General features: G+C 32.7%; 1 protein-coding gene across 1 annotated transcript in view; it reads right to left on the bottom strand.

Moving 5' to 3' along the window:
• The window catches only part of Ae2 (anion exchange protein Ae2), a 112,449-nt gene extending 101,608 nt beyond the window's left edge, over positions 1 to 10,841 (bottom strand). Inside the window, exon 1 of the mRNA XM_090105428.1 lies at positions 10,755 to 10,841. Coding sequence (XP_089961554.1) covers positions 10,755 to 10,802 — 48 coding nt within the window. The 5' untranslated portion in view covers positions 10,803 to 10,841. The remainder of the gene's footprint in view (positions 1 to 10,754) is intronic.
• Positions 10,842 to 17,122: the final 6,281 nt, after the last annotated feature.

The following is a 17,122-nucleotide window of genomic DNA, read 5'->3' as shown; positions in this document are numbered from 1 at the left end:
ACCGCTAGTTTTTAATATAACTTAAAAATAATATACTATGCCTAAAGATTTTCTTTTTGCAAAATTAAAGTGAGTGTTTTAAATTACAAATATATATAAAAATGAATCGCAAAATGTGTTGGTAAGCGCATAACTCGAGAACGGCTGAACCGATTTCGATAATTCTTTTTTTATTATATTCCTTGAAGTACGAGGATGGTTCTTATGTAGAGAAAACGTAAACATGTACCACGGGCGAAGCCGGGGCGGACCGCTAGTAATAAATACAAAAAGATTGTATTTTCTAATTAATCAATAAATGTTTTTGGAAATGGAACTGATAAGGAGTAACGGATATGTTTAAATTGAATGTAAAATCCATACTAATATTATAAATGCGAAAGTAACTGTCTGTCTGTCTGTTACTCAATCACGCCTAAACTACTGAACCAATTTTCATGAAATTTGGTATGAAGATATTTTGATACCCGAGAAAGGACATAGGCTACTTTTTATCCCGGGAAAATGATATAATCCCGGAAATCCCACGGGAACGGGAACTATGCGGGTTTTTCTTTTACCTACTGCGCGGGCGAAGCCGTGGACGGAAACCTAGTTTAAAATATTTTGCGCGGTTTCCATTGTTAGTATTATAGGTAATTTATAACATGCAGTTACTATTATTAAGACTATTAAAGAACTCGTGTCTTTGTAGAATGTATCTAGATATTAATCAATAACAAATATCACAATACCTACCACATTTCTTTTTAATTTAATTTGAATTTGAAATACCTTAAGGTCTAAGCTTTATAAATTAACTAGCTGCGCTCCGCGGATTCACCCGCGTGGCTCCGCTTCTGTTGGTCTTAGCGTGATGATATTATAGCCTATAGCCTTCCTCGATAAATGGGCTATCCAACACCGAAAGAATTTTTCAAATCGTACCAGTATAGTATATTTAGTTCTTGAGATTAGCGCGTTCAAACGAACAAACAAACAAACTCTTCCGCTTTATAATATTAGTATAGATTAGGTGCGGAACCTTTCAAAGACCCTTTAAATAGAATATAACCCATCCGTATTATGGATTGTAACAGTCAGAAAAGCATAAAAAATAAAAATTCAAAACCAATTTATATGGTCCAATATGTACTTAAGATCGTCTGGTCAAATATCGTATTAAAAATGTTTGCGCTGTGTGCGCACTGTATAATATTTATTTTAATCACACTTTCGTCAAGATAAAGACCATAAGATAAAACTACATTGTCGACAAGTCTGTTTGCTATTTAAATATATTAAGTTAAACTTGATTGCCATTCATAAAGAGGCATGAAAATTCTATGCAAATTCTACCTAAACGAAATAATGTTAGGAGAATAATTAGGAACAAAAGTTAAGATTAATAACCAAATCATCTTTTTGTCCTTGGAATGTCTTCGCCTGAATATAGTTCACTCAATCATAATCCCTCGTTAATATAAACATCTTATTATGCTTTTGCATTCCCTATTAAAACTATAAAAGAAAGAAAGAAAGAAAAAAAGCTTTATTGCCCACAAAAACTAAGACTATCTTAACTTAAAAAGTAAACACATATTAGGCAATCGGAACAGACTCAGCCATGCTGTGGGCTAACACCCGAACAGCGCTGATTTTCAGTCTGCTTTATTCAACAGAATAAAACGAATATAAAGTAGGTAGAAAGTCCGCATATCCCGGAAACGTGAAGCGAGAAAACTGGAGCGATAAAAAATAATTTTCTGCGTAAGTAATGAATAAATTAAAACTCGGGCTTAATAAATAAATAAAAAACTGTTCAATATGTATTTATGAAACATAAGTATATAAAACTCGCAAATAATAGTATCTAGATATATTTTCTAACCCACAATATACCTATATAACAATAAACTAAAGTTGCATATTTTGAGTTAAAAGTTTTCTTTGATTTGTTATCAACAAGATAACTAATTACTTGTAATAGGAACCAACCGTGCTCACAAAAATTTTCTGTAGTAAACTCGCATAAGCCTCAATAATAAGTACATTTCAAGTTGTCTCATTGAAATAGGAAAATCTGCGTATAATTGTCGCACCTTTTTACTATCGACTATGATTAGCTTTTAAAGAATAGCGAGATCGTTAAACTATGTGGCTTTTTAGAAACATTTTCTTTGGAAATAGTGAAAAGTGTAATAGATATCACATATTAATCTTATTTTTTTTTTTGTTGTACAATAGGGGGAGCAGTTGGCCACAATCTCGCCTGGTGGTAAGCTGAAATGTGGCCTAAGATGGAGCGCGCCTCGCTAGAATGTACCTGTTCACTCTCCTCTTGAAGACCTCCAAATTGTACTTATCGGGGAACCTAGTCCCTAGCGGTTCGAATAAAGAATGACGATCTAAACCGCTAATCTAGATCTAATAGGCCGTTATCGATTAATGCACTATAAAAAATATGACCGCTTCTCTACGCGTCTTTCTCTTTCTCGTCTTTCATTCTTTTCTTCGTCTTAAATTTTTTGTCATCCAAATATTATAACAACAAATATAGAGGTATCCACTAATCAATAAAATTAATCTTAATCGCAATATCCATCTGGTGTTTTATATTTTAGGTCGTTTTTATTCTGCTATTCGATTGGATCTGATCTTGACTGATCAAGGATTATAAAAGGTACTGTTTTATCCAAACTTTTTAATAAGTTTCCTGGTATGTCTGTTAGTTTCCCGAAAATACACTCTATCCTTCCTTCATTAACTTTTTTTTTTAATAAGATATTAGAATATTAATCGCTGCAATGCCGTTGTGTGTACGCGGCCTTAAATTCGCCAACTCAGTGGCCTTACAGAAGATATGGTAAACATAAGTCACGACAAAAGATAATATCATTATTATGTAAATATGCTTCAGTACTTGACACTTTTCTATTAAGCCTACAGATGATTTTTCTAAAGAATAATTAGAACTACTAATTACATCTTAAGTATAATATATAACTGCGATAATTTTACCATGACAATAGAATATTTAGCGAATTTACATAATATAGTACGCGAATACAAATGTTTCACAATTATTTATTTAAATAGACTATATGATATTTCTTTGACCACTTAAAATATTACACGTATGAAGCATATTTTTACTAGCAATTGAGACGATTAATGATTATCGACTATTGACTATGGCTCAATAAAAACGTAAGCAGATAATTAAGTGTTTAAAAATAGTTCTGCTGTATGAGCGTATATTCAAATAATGGTGTTGTCACCATATCAACATCTTAAAACTGAGTAACGTTTAAGAATGATTTAAGTGATCACTAAGAATTAGATTTAAAAATTAAAATATTTGTTTTAAATCTCCATTTCCGAAAATTCTAATTACGTTTTGAAGTCAATTCCTATATATCAATGTAACGTCAAACTCTCTAAGCCAAAGATAAACATTTAAGATATCTTCTAGGAATCGAAACTAAAGCAAATTATAGGTAATCCGCGGTATAAAAAACGGAGGATAGAAAATTAGTTGACACGACGATTGTCGTTATATTATGTACGTCAATATTTATTTAAGTCTTTATCAAAATGACAAAACTGTACAATGTACATATTTATTAAAGAAGGATAGTGAAAGTTCTGTAAAAATAATACCTTTATATATAAAATACACCTTTTCTATATTAAAAAAAAATTGAGTTGAGTTAGAAGAAATTCCAGTATGAAAGTGAAGTCGATAGTTGGAATACGGCCTTATGATGACATTTTTCAATTCTTTAAAATAAAGCATAAAAAAGCAACATTTTCCTTGTATAGTTAAAAAGTAATTTTTCATGGTATACGAACACTACCAAACAACAAATCTTATTTCAATTTAGTGCTAAACTTTTAGTAAACTTTCATCATCATTAGCAAAAAGTTGTACCAACATTCTTCTAAACATTTTCTCATACAAAATTGAAGCATACCTACGAATATAATGTTTTTATTTACATCCCGAACTAAAGATAGATATAATTAATGACGCCTCATTGAAACTTATTGGTTGAAATGAGAAGACTGCTCTTTTATTGATTGACTAATAGCTTTACATTGGGTTTGGTATTTAGATAATATGCATTTACATAATATACTAGCGGTCCGCCCCGGCTTCGCCCGTGGTACATATTTACGTTTTCTCTACATAAAAACCATCGTCGTACTTCAAGGAATATAATAAAAAAAGAATTATCGAAATCGGTTCACCCGTTCTCGAGTTATGCGCTTACCAACACATTTTGCGATTCATTTTTATATATAAGGGCCGATTTTTCAATCGCGAGATAAACAGTCTAATAAGTACCCCTCGAATAGATTTATTCAATTATTTATCTTACTCATTACGGCTCGCCTATTTTTCAATCGTGATTTATTTGATGAATAACTATCTGACCAAATATTTCCATATTGGCAGCACTGCTCTCGGAGTGGCGAAACAAACATATTAAATTAGTCAGGTTAGAGCGGGATAGAGTCAAATCTTGCAATTTGTCAACAACCGTCATTATGACTCACGTCAGGAGTGCACTTGTCTTCTATGATTGTTGATTGTTGTTTTGATTCGAGTAAAGAGTTTGGTTAAATTTGTGTTTCAATTTATATATTTTACGATGGAAACGACATACTTAAAGGCAGCGTTCGGCAAATTTTCAATGGCATGGTCATCAGTACTATCAAAAACATCAATTTCAATATGATTTTAATTGATTATAATTATATAGAAAGAGGTTTAATTGTTAATAATTCTACGCTCTATGTTATGACATACGAAAATATCTCAAATTTGACGCGTCAGTTGTCAACTCAAACGCCTAACAGTCGAATAGCGCGCTATCTGGCCGTTGGAGCGGCAAATAGATTTATTCCTCAAATAACGTAGTTATTCGATAGATAAGTCCTATTCGTCTATTGAAAAATTGAATATTTTGTTAACTGAAGAATAAAGTCTATCTAGCTGTTTATCTGGGCATTGAAAAATCGGCCCTAAGAAGAAGAAGACTAGCAAGAGTATTAGCTGACCCTTGACTTTCGTCTTCATAATTACGAAATCAAACACGAGGAATTTAATACCTGTAAATTTTATTTTTTTATTTTTAGCCTATCTCATAAGATCCTTCTCCAGAAAATAACGAATACAATGATCGAATTCTGTCTCGCAGTTCAAAAGTGATACCGTAAGTAATAAGGGAAATAGGGATTCATTTTTATATATAGAGACACGTGGAATTAAAATATAGGTATTTAAGTTTTATTTTTTATATTTTTAGTCTTTTTCATATTTCATACGATCCTTCTCCTTAAAATAACAAATACCTAGAATGATCAAATTCTGCCTCGCAGTTCACGAGTGATATCGTGACCGATGAAAATAGCGATTCATTTTTATGCCTATTGCCTACATATAGATCAGAGTTGCGTGTGTGTGCGTTCCTACGCACTCTGTTTAAGCGGCTTTAGTATGAATAATGAAATATTACTCGTCCCTGCAACACATGGATCTTAATTGGGTCATACTGCATTATTACCAATACATTATAAATACCCACTATGAAATGGTATTAATAATTTATTGGTTGATATTAATGCATCAATGGCTAATGTGTTTTAATATGGATATACTTTTTAAGATAGGTACTACGCGCTGATGTGCTTATACCAAACCCCGGTCTTTTCGACCCTTCTTCAAATTAAACATATTATACACTTAAGAGTAATACCTTTAAAAACTATTTAATATTAACTGAATAATAAATATACTAAACTGTCTAATTGAATCCAGAACTTTCTCCGCTATCACATACATGCTACCATAACGTTTTTTAACCCGCCAAGGACTTCCGATACATTTTAAGGAACTTCTTTCGATGACAAATAACATACAAATTGACACAAGGCTCCGTAATATGGGTTAATTAATATCGAAGGTGTACACGTTGACCTCTCACTTATAAGGATAAGCCATCCTCGGTATTTATACTAGTTTCTATACATTTCAATCGAGAAAAAAATTATCGCGCACTTGAACTAGACTATGAATAAAATCCATGACATTATTTTGATTACAGCTGATTGATAAATATAGAAATGCAATCTCAACCGTTTTGTTTACTTTTAATATTAGGTATACCCAAGGGTATACCTCGATATTTCCATACTGATATTATAAATGCGAAAGTAACTCTGTCTGTCTGTCTGTTACTCAATCACGCCTTAACTACTGAACCAATTTGCACGAAATTTGGTATAGAGATTTTTTAAAGTACATATGCTACTTTTTACCCCGGGACATAGGATAGGTTTTATTCCGAAAATTCCACGGGAACGGGAACTACCGCATAGTTCCCGTTCCCGTGGAATTTTCTTTGACTGCGCGGGCGAAGCTGCAGGTGGAAAGCTAGTATAATATATAAGTATTGGTCGCGATTGAATTGTTTTCTAATCAAATGTCTGGAATGTTGCAATAAAAGTAAGGTTTCAAAATATGCTACTATTCACAATGCAAATCTATTTTCCATACTGTTAATTATTCAAAACATTATTTAAATATAGGCTTGATTACACGTGGGAGCAAAATCGAAACTGACCTAGACAACTTTATATCCATAAACCAAGTCGCATAACGGCATAAATATAATATTATGTTAACACCTTTAACCGGATCACACAATACACTCCTAAAATATTTTGACCCTAAAAGCTGTATAATCCATAATAATATTATAAATGCGAAAGTAACTCTGTCTGTCTGTCTGTTACTCAATCACGCCTAAACTACTGAACCAATTTGCATGAAATTTGGTATGGAGATATTTTGATACCCGAGAAAGGACATAGGCTACCTTTTATTGCGAAATATGTACCACGGGTGAAGCCGGAGCGGACCATATATTATAACGTTGAATTTTTTTCGTTAGGTCTTTTCTATCCGTCTGTTACAGATGCCTTTCTACAAACATACACTTCACACTCACAAGTCACACTCTATCGTGTTCATAAAAAAATTTCTTCCATAATTTAAATTATTGTAGCAAAAAGTTTAATTTACCTATACTACGACTGACCAAAGTAACCAATAATATAAAATCACGCACACTGCAGTGCGAATTAAATTGAGTGTGAGTGTTTCGCACATTTAAAACAATTGGTATTCAGAATATCGGGTAAGCGCCAGGGCCGCGTCAAAGGTGATCACTAATATCCTTACATATTATGTGGTGTTGTATGCACATCAGACCTCACGCGGCGCCCATGAGTAATTGCCAAAAAATGATCGAAGGTGATCGATGGACGTAACATAAATGACAACAAATGTGTGTGCCGAGCACACGTGTCAAAAGTGAAACTTCTTTGGCAAGATTCAAAGGTACCAAAGTCGCCTTACTGTATGACGTGACGGTATTGCCATGACGCTACCTTGAAATTTAACTCTCAACGCGCTTAGAGAAGTTTCACTTCAAAAACTCTACGAATATCTTCCATCAGTATAAACCTATTAGGAAGACTTAACATTGTCGACAACGGCCGACGGTGGTAACGGGATGTAGGTACAATTTAAAATGTTTAAAGTATGTAAAGGTAACTGGGGACCAAATATAACTTTATTATACAACATGAGATTAATTCGTAGAACGTTTAAATTTCCTAAAAGATTCCCAGAAAAGGGAAATTTATCAAAGAGTGCAAAATAACATGTTCCAAAGCAATTATCTCAGTTTAAAATTAAATTATACGAAATAAAATTAAATTTTAATTTAGCGTTCTAACCACAGGTTCACAAACGGCAAGTTGCGAACGACACAGGCTACTTCAGCCGTCGGCGACGGCCCGTCGCCATCTATCGACGGCGGCACGTCGGCGGCAGCAGTTAATACGTCGACAGGCAAAAACGGATGCAGTCAAACGTCAAACGCTTGTAGTTTGCCGTCAACACAAAACTGCAAGCGTTGCCACTTGTCGACGGCTGAAGTAGCCTCTGCCGTTCGCAACTTGCTATTTGTCTGTTAGAACTCTTAGGTACTACTCTATCTTTGTACACTGGTATAAAATATTACATTATATAGAAATGTTATGTGTCATAACTCGTTATAATAAAATTTTATTAGACCGATTCTCTTAAGTTAATTTAAAGAGCAGTGATAGACAGTTGCACATTTTATACATTTTTATAATTAGATAATTATTAAATAAATTTCCCCACAAAATTTAAACATTTTTTTAAATGTTTCTTAATTATGAGACGAGATATTAACCATCTGACAACCAAACAAACATAAATTCGAGTGTAAGATTAATATGTGATAATAAAATACTCGTATTATATGGAAAATTACTATGTTAGCTTTTCCCTTTTTCTCGAGGAAAATTGTTGCTGCTTGAATAGAATGAATAATTTGGCAAAAAACATATACTTAAAGATAACTATAGAAAACCAAATCCAAAATGCTTGAGCGATTTTTATTAAAGGCTTGTGTATTATTATATAAGTAATATCTGAGAAGATGTCATAAATTTTCTTTTTTTATCTATTTTTAAATATATTAATTATTATTAATGTCTGGCATCAGTCATGAATTTAGTCGTCAAATTAACGACGCCTCTATAATAATTAGAAATATAATAATACAACTATGGCTCTCGCATTAGAATCTTACTTTTACTTTTTTTATCTTATTTTGATTGGACAGCTCTATAAATTAAAATTTTACAAACAAAACATAGCCGTATTATCTAATGCCTTTTTTGTCCGTGGAATTTAATAAAATGTTTGATTAATTATTTATTGATGTTGAATTAATTTGATTTAAATTAATCGTACAATGATAAATCTTGCATAAAATTTGCCAATCCTTAAGTTCTTGATAAAATGTTACAACACTATTTAACAAAATATAATAGGTAATAGAAACCGCGGATCGCTCTAGCTGCGTATAACCGGTCAAGTGCAATTACTATTACTCGTAGAGATTGTCTAATCTAAAAATGAACGCCCCTCCACTGTGTTTACGCTCACATTCAAAGTACGTGTATAGACGCAATACACACAAATTGGTCTGCCTCATTGGTCGTTCAGTCCTCCAGTCCCGTCCATGCCCGAACGACAGGACCAGTTGGCCAACTAGTGCATAAATGACGCGATGCACGACAGAACGGACGTGTCATTCCGTACATAGCGCGCTCTCCCCGCCATACAATGCTAGGCACCTGAACTGATCGCCCGATTAGTTGACAAATCAGTGCGCGAGTGTCAAAGTTTGCAGTAGAATCGACGCGCGCACACATATAAAGTGGTTCAATAATTATTTGTTCTCACACATTGAAACAATTAAGTTTAGTGGAGGGGCGTTCATTTTTAGATTAGACAATCTCTACCTATATTAATAAATCTCATATGAGACGAGATCTTAGTTTTAATTTTATATACTACTACGTATGTTGTTAGAAGCAAAAGTAAGCCACTATTTGTTTTACCACAAAAAACTTTAGACAGGGTTTAACTTTAAGCGCAGGTTCTCTTTAATCTGGTTTTGTCGTATTTCACATAGACAACTGTGTGACAGATCCGTGGTTTAAAGTTAGACTGTGTTTAAATTGCTCTGTGGCAAGACCATAATATGTATCCGACACCCATACTCGTATGAATGAGTCCCAGATAAAAATAATATCAGACTGAATCCGGTACATAAAAAAACATCTACAAACTATTTGTATGTTAAATATTACCCAAATCCGTTCAGCAATTTCTGCGCAAGAGTCAACTAGATTCATACTGGCAATAGTAAATTACTAGTTTTGTCATATGCTTAAATTATGATATCATAATATGGTAATAAAATATGATCAATCTGATAAGGTCTAATAGGTTTTGATACGGACGAAATCACAATAAAAATATCTATTATAGTTACCTATATTATACGCGGCAATAACTCTATATATCAATTGCCAATGATAGTCAAGGACGAATTAAATTATATTTTCTATAAAAAAAAAACCTGGAATTGGGCATTTTTTCTTTAGCTAATTAGGACATCAATTTTAAACTTTCTAAAATTGGATTACCTACTTTTAGGGAGTCGGTCAAAAAAGTCGACAATCGCACTGCGTTAATTTATGTAGAGTAAATATTATATCATTTATTTTTAGATTCACTTCGTTCAAATTACTATTTAAGATTTTTATTCCGAAGAGAAATAACACCTAATACCTGTTCAATTGAAACATTCTGACAACTATTGCAAAAAATGTAATGAACAAACTTACATCATTAATCTCTCAAAAGTTCAACGACTTTAATTTGTTTATCCGTTTTTTTACCACCATTTGAAGATCGTATTAAAATATAATGATTATTGAATTTAGCTTCATACACACAACACATAGAACGATAATCACACAGGAAATAATAATAAGAAATATTACTTAATAAAAAATCAACACTGATTCACTCTTTAAATAGTCTCTACATTCAATAATGCTCAGTTCAAAGGTAAATTACGGTTCAATAATAAACGAATCGGTATTTTCTTAACAACTTTGCAATATTGTTTTAAACACCAACAAATCGAATACAAAATAATCCCAATACTTAAGTATCTTTAAAACTAAAACATAATAACAAAATTATACACTATAAAAAAGGACTTACAAATTCGCAACACAACCACGCCAAAAAATTCATAAATTTACATAAATTTAAAACCACACTGCACTTAATAAAAAAATCTTACCTGAGGCGCGAAGCCCAGAAAGGAGAGTTTTCGTCTACCACTGCTCATAATTGATAAATACTCGCACACGACTACATCGGACGCCGGTTGCGGACCGACTGAGGCTCGCCGCGTCAACCAGACTTGGCAAATTAACACTCAGCTGCGCGGACGCAGATCGCCGCGACCCTGCACTTACCTGTCAAGAATAAACAATATTATGTACAGGTATTATTCAACTTAATGCGTGCTTTGATAATATTAGCGATATTATCAATAAAAGTACAGCGTTTCAAAAGAAAGGAAAGTAAAGTATTAGAGATGTAGAGAAATTTGGAAAATATAATTTTTATAAACTTTTGATGGATGGATGGAACTTTAAAACGTTGGATGGAAAATAATTTGAATACAAACTGTCCAAACCAAGATCTAGAGCCTGGTAAAACCTTTTAAGTTTACACCTTTATCAAATTATTAACATAATTTTAAAATAATTTAAGATCGACATTTATTGAACAGCATTTCGAATGATAGGAGAGTTAGACAAATAAATAAAATTTATGGTTTCATTATGTTTATTTTAAAAACTAGGTGGACAGATTGTATAGATATAAAATCCATTGATGGAACGATTACTAATTCTCTTCACCCACGTGAAATTTAAAGTTATTTTATATGAAACTTTTCCATTTCATGGTCACATACAATTTTACGGACGATTTCTTTATAACCTCAAACAGCATTGTATCATTCTAAGCTCTATACTAATAATATTTAAAACATCTGGAATGACTAAACACTTAACAATAAAAAAAATTGATGATCTTTACGGTACAGCCACGAGCTTTGTTACCATAGAATGCCACCAAAATCACAGATTAAGTTCCTACCAAAATACAGCTCAATACGAACTGCACGAGGCAACAAAAAAATAAAGCTCAGTAAGTAATATCATATTATTCTCTAATAAATTCCACGTGTACCAACTGTATGTACACCAACACAACGTGTGTCTACGAAGCCCCATTCATTGCGTCTAGCGACGGTATGAATGAGCGGTGCACGCGCATCGCTGAATCATTCGTGTGATAGCGAGTGCAGTGGGCTTATTTTTGTGGATCTTTTTATATAAAAATAGTATCGGATTATGTATGTTCAGAATAGATAGAAATAATTTAACGGTGCATTTTGATCAAACGAGCGAATGTTCATTCTGACTATCCACTATGTCAAATTATTTTAGTGTAAACAGGCGTAGAGCATTTTTCGTACTGCGCTGCGTACGAAAGATTGTATGCAATATTCTAATACTGAATAACACTAAATACGAGTCTTCGTTTTTACTAAAAGATCACGAAAGAATGCTCTTGCTCTAGTTCTATAAGCTCTATGTTCGTTTGATGTAATTGTACCTTAACAAAAAAATAAATGTACCTACATATTAGATTTCTAAGTTGTTTGAGCTTGAGTTTAAGTTACTTAAAACTATATTTTGTGAATTAATATTAAAATAAATAAGGCAATAATATGTGTACTAAAATCATAAAAAATACTTAATGTAATAGGTAGACTATAAACAGGAATATATCACATGTAGACTGCAAATTATTAATAAACGATTTGAAAAACTTGTTCACAGTATAATAGCACAATAAGGTTTTTATGAAGCCATATAATCTTTTCTCTCAACCGGTTTGTTCACAGGGGGTTGATGTTTACAGCTCAATCTTGTAAACAGATGTTAAATCATGCTTATGCCCTCAATAATACACAACCCTATTAACAACAGACGTGTACGAGCGATAATTAACGGGTGTGAGAAATAAGGTAGACGCATAGGTCGTCTATAGACTCTAAAGGTATTATGACAAATAATTCCCATTTCCCCGCACGTTTATGAGCTAAACCAAATGACGAAAATACCTATAGGTTGATATATATATTTTATTGAATGCTTTCAATAAAGTTTCTGCCTACGACGAGTACTTATACTGTATTAATCTCGGAAGCTTTATTTAATTTCTTCTAATTAATTTCAATATTATTTTAAATCCGCCCTAAAAACAGTACAGTACCGTAACAGTATTGATTATACAGTACTGGTTATAAATTATTGTACAGTATTATTGTACAGTAACAGTATCTTATATATAAAAATGAATCGCAAAATGTGTTGGTAAGCGCATAACTCGAGAACGGCTGAACCGATTTTGATAATTCTTTTTTTATTATATTCCTTGAAGTACGAGGATGGTTCTTATGTAGAGAAAACGTAAACATGTACCACGGGCGAAGCCGGGGCGGACGGCTAGTTGATTATAAATTGTAGACCGGGAGATATTGACACAAAATTTCGAGTCATTTGTAACAGGACGGCCGGCGGTTCTACAGGGATCTTAGTATGCAATGACAAAAAGAAAAATGATGGTGTGAACGCTGGTACCGGCGGCTTAGTCGCGTGGGCGTTAGTCGAACTCGTCGGAAAAATAGCGAAAGTCATCAATAGCGTTGCGTACTAAGACCCCTGTAGAACCGCCATCCTGTTACAAATGACTCGAAATTTTGTGTCAATATCTCCCGGTCTATTGCTTATCCATGACAAATGTGCGTCTTAAACGCTCATATATTCATGATCTATATGAACTATATTCAACTATATTCATTCATTATTACCTAAACACAATAGCCACTACACTTAATCAATTTACGGATATATGATCGCACGGGTATGTAAGGAGAGTATTACGGTCGAGCAATTAAATTATAAGCGAGCTTAATAGTGATATTAATACACCAATGATTACGCTGATCTAAATTATACCCAGTATACCCTCTTATGAATGCCACAGTTCGCAATGAAATAATATTATTATTTAGATAAAACAATAATAAAATTAAATTAAAAAAATCAAAAAGCGAAACCCATAAAGCTTACAGAAGCTCACGGGCCGCTTGCAGCCCGCGCACAACGCACCAGCTAGTTTGTGTTAAAACGAGATGAAGAAGTTACGTATGTATGTATGTATGTATGTATGCTAAAGTATGACAAAGGAGCGCTAGCACCATCCTTGGACATTTGTAAAGGCATATGATTGTTTGACCTTACGCCTATAAATGGATGGCCGATGTTAAAGGGAAAGATATAAAGAAAGCATTGAGAAGGGTAAGTAATAAGTATGTATCATTCAATTAAGAATGTAGGTATGTTAAAATTTTATGTTCATGTTATTCCTATAAATTAAATTGTTAAAAAAAATAGTTAAATAAAAATATTGAATTCAAGCATACCTTCGATATATCCTCTAGCGAATTTTCCATTCTTGGAGAAAACTCAGGAAGTCTAGGAATAGATGAATTCGAGCCCATCTCGCAAGAAGCATCGAGAGAACAAGATGCAAGGAACTGGCAGATGTAAGTGAAAATTTACTTCAAAATTGCACCTATTTATCGCCATTTGTAAATCAGATAAATCTATTTTTCGCTAGAACTCTTCTAGAGGTCAAGATGCGTTTGAAAATTTAGAAAATCGCACAAAACAGATTGCATTTGCATTATAACGTATGTAACAGATATTTATCACTCGATCATTGTTAGGGGCGTTTTAAATTACAAATAGGATACTTACAAGATGGATTATGTATCTGATCTATATTTACATAACTAAGAATTATTGTTGTAGGTACTTATTCGCGAACTGTGATGTATATCGCTTACCGCGTGTATTTGTTGTGATAATCAACATCCTGAATTAGCTAGATGCAGTGGCAGATTTACGGCGGTTAATGCTGAATAGACTGCAGTTTACGGCAAATTTTAGAGGTAATATCTGTTTTTTTTTAAACCTATAATAATATGAGCATTTAATTAGCTGATCCGACAAACGTTCCAAACAGTTAAGTACTTTACGATTATGATACACAAAAATCTTTATAAACTTAGTTAAGCAGTATCGGAGGAGTTTAGTTGCAAACACTGTGATACGGGAATGCTATAAAGATAAATCTCAACTTCTTATACATATGATGAAATCAATATTCTCCTTTTTGAGGTCGGTTAACACATATTATTACGCGATTACGTTATTTACGAAGTATTACAAGTTGTAGAGCCACTTTGAAAAGTAAATATAGTATACTCCAATCAATTGGCCACTTTTGATTCAACTATGCATTAACCAAATACGATTATTCCTATTTACAACAAGTCCTTAAAATCTTCCTAAAGTGAGATAAGACAAATTTTACATAATATACGAAAATAAGATTTATTTCTCAAGTTATTAGTGATTTTTTCATGCCTTTCATATTTCACCTTAATGCTGTAAGTATGTCACGGTTGTATTAATTTATTTATGTTAAATAGAAACTAAAAGACTGGAACGGAAAATATTTGTAGGGAAAACAGGAGCGCTCTATGTCCAACAGTCAAATGAAAAAGACTGAAGTGGGAGCCATCTTTATTATACTAGAAATCCTGAAATTTATCATTCTATCATTTCATCTTATTTATTTTATTTTATATTAATTTCGTCGTAAGATTATAATGATTGCAAATATCGTAATTTCAGACTTTTTAAAATAAGTGGAAAAATTTAAAGAAAATATTCCTTTACAAGATTCAATTACACTGTGTTTTATCACAAGAGGAACATATTATACACAATATTACCTTTTTTTCTATACCTTTATATGCCTATGTAAGTATATGAACTTACTACATAAATCTGGAAACCCGGATCAAGGAAAACTGTGATTTTTGCGTGTTAGAGATAGGTAGTGTCAAGTATTTTTTTAAACTACAATGATAAAAACTTCAATAAATGGATTACCGCACGGCAGTCTGCTGATACGTTATCAGGCCCTTAAAGTAAGCCTGTTTGAGGAAGTCACATAAACTTCCCAAATATAATTCGTGAAATTGTCATGTGTAACATTTTATGTTAATTAAACAACATTATTATCTTAATGAGATCCGATAAATAGTGAAGTGGGCGGAATAAGTGGTTTGTAATTCAATATATTTGAAAAAATATTGTACATTTCCGTTTGCTTATATCAACTCTGGTCTATGTTTTATCTACACTAGCTTTCCATCGCGGCTTCACACGTCTTGTCTGAAACTTGACTTATTTTAAACCTTCCTCAAGAACCACTTTTATTGAAAAACCGCAACAAAATCCGCTACGTAGTTTTATAGATATAAGTATACATAGGGACGAACAAATGTCGACAGCGACATGTTTTATCTTCTATTATACAAAAATAAGTCGGGTTTTCCTTTCCGACGCTATAACTCCAGAATGCACGCACTGATTTCCACAGTTTTGCATTCGTTGGAAAGGTCTCGGGTTCCGTGAGGTTTATAGCAAAGAAAAGGTGGCGAAATGGAGTTCGCCCGGTTTTCTAGTATGTATTATATAGTGGAACTCTCATGGAAATTGAAATCAATTTTCTCCGAAACTGCGTCCCAATTTTTTTAAGAATAATTTTTTGTCCATTGTTAAGGGGTCTAAAATTCTTTAGTATCATTTATGTGTAGTATTGTTAGTATTAAGGTATCCTGGCAGAATAAGGTCTACTGACTTAGCTAGCACATAGAGACTAGCACTTAGCAGTACATAAAATAAGTGCTAAGTATTAATTTCATATTTACTTTACGCTATATTACTAGGTATTACTGATGCAACCACTACACTATTTGTAATATTAGATCCCTTACACCCGGCGTGCTTTCTCACGATCAAATTAATCATTAATCATTTTATTGGATCGCTAGTTAATCGAAATGTGACCTAATTCAAAGCACACATACACAACTAAATCAATTCTATGCGCTTTGTTTGTGTGCGTTGTACATAACAACATTAATGCAAAAAGAAAGATGAAAAAGTTGAGAGAGTCAGTTAAAAAAAGTCACCGAACAAAAGTGTCCGTAACTAACTGCCAAGAAGACAATCTCAGAACTTTATTTCCACTACAAAGCGATGAAAAATAAATACCTAAGAAAAAAATATAGTATGAAAGTAACCTAAGAATTAAGAAACCTATATGGGTCCATTCTCGTGCTTATCTTTCGTTATATATACGAAAGTATTCCAAGTTGTAGAGCCACTTTGCAAAGTAAATAGTATACCAATCAATTATAGCCTCTTATGATTTAACTATGTGTTAAGGAAATAAGATTGCACTCTACAGGATATTAGATTGCACTCTATAGGATTACTAGATCAAAAGCAGAAGAAAATAATTTTATAAATCTTTACTTTGAAGTTTGAACGAATGGTATTTGTTTTTGGGGTAACATTTACCAAAATTATTTTTACCAGAACATGCTAGAATGAATTAAACGGTGAACGAAAAATATTTTTTAACAAAAGAATTAGCTGTACA

Source organism: Colias eurytheme, chromosome 1 (assembly GCF_061535395.1).
Source record: "Colias eurytheme isolate Ceu_HAF_F1 chromosome 1, ilColEury1 Martin Lab GWU primary, whole genome shotgun sequence".
Taxonomy (NCBI): domain Eukaryota; kingdom Metazoa; phylum Arthropoda; class Insecta; order Lepidoptera; family Pieridae; genus Colias; species Colias eurytheme.
Note: the sequence above shows the minus strand (reverse complement) of the source record. Positions and strands in the feature narration are given on the sequence as shown.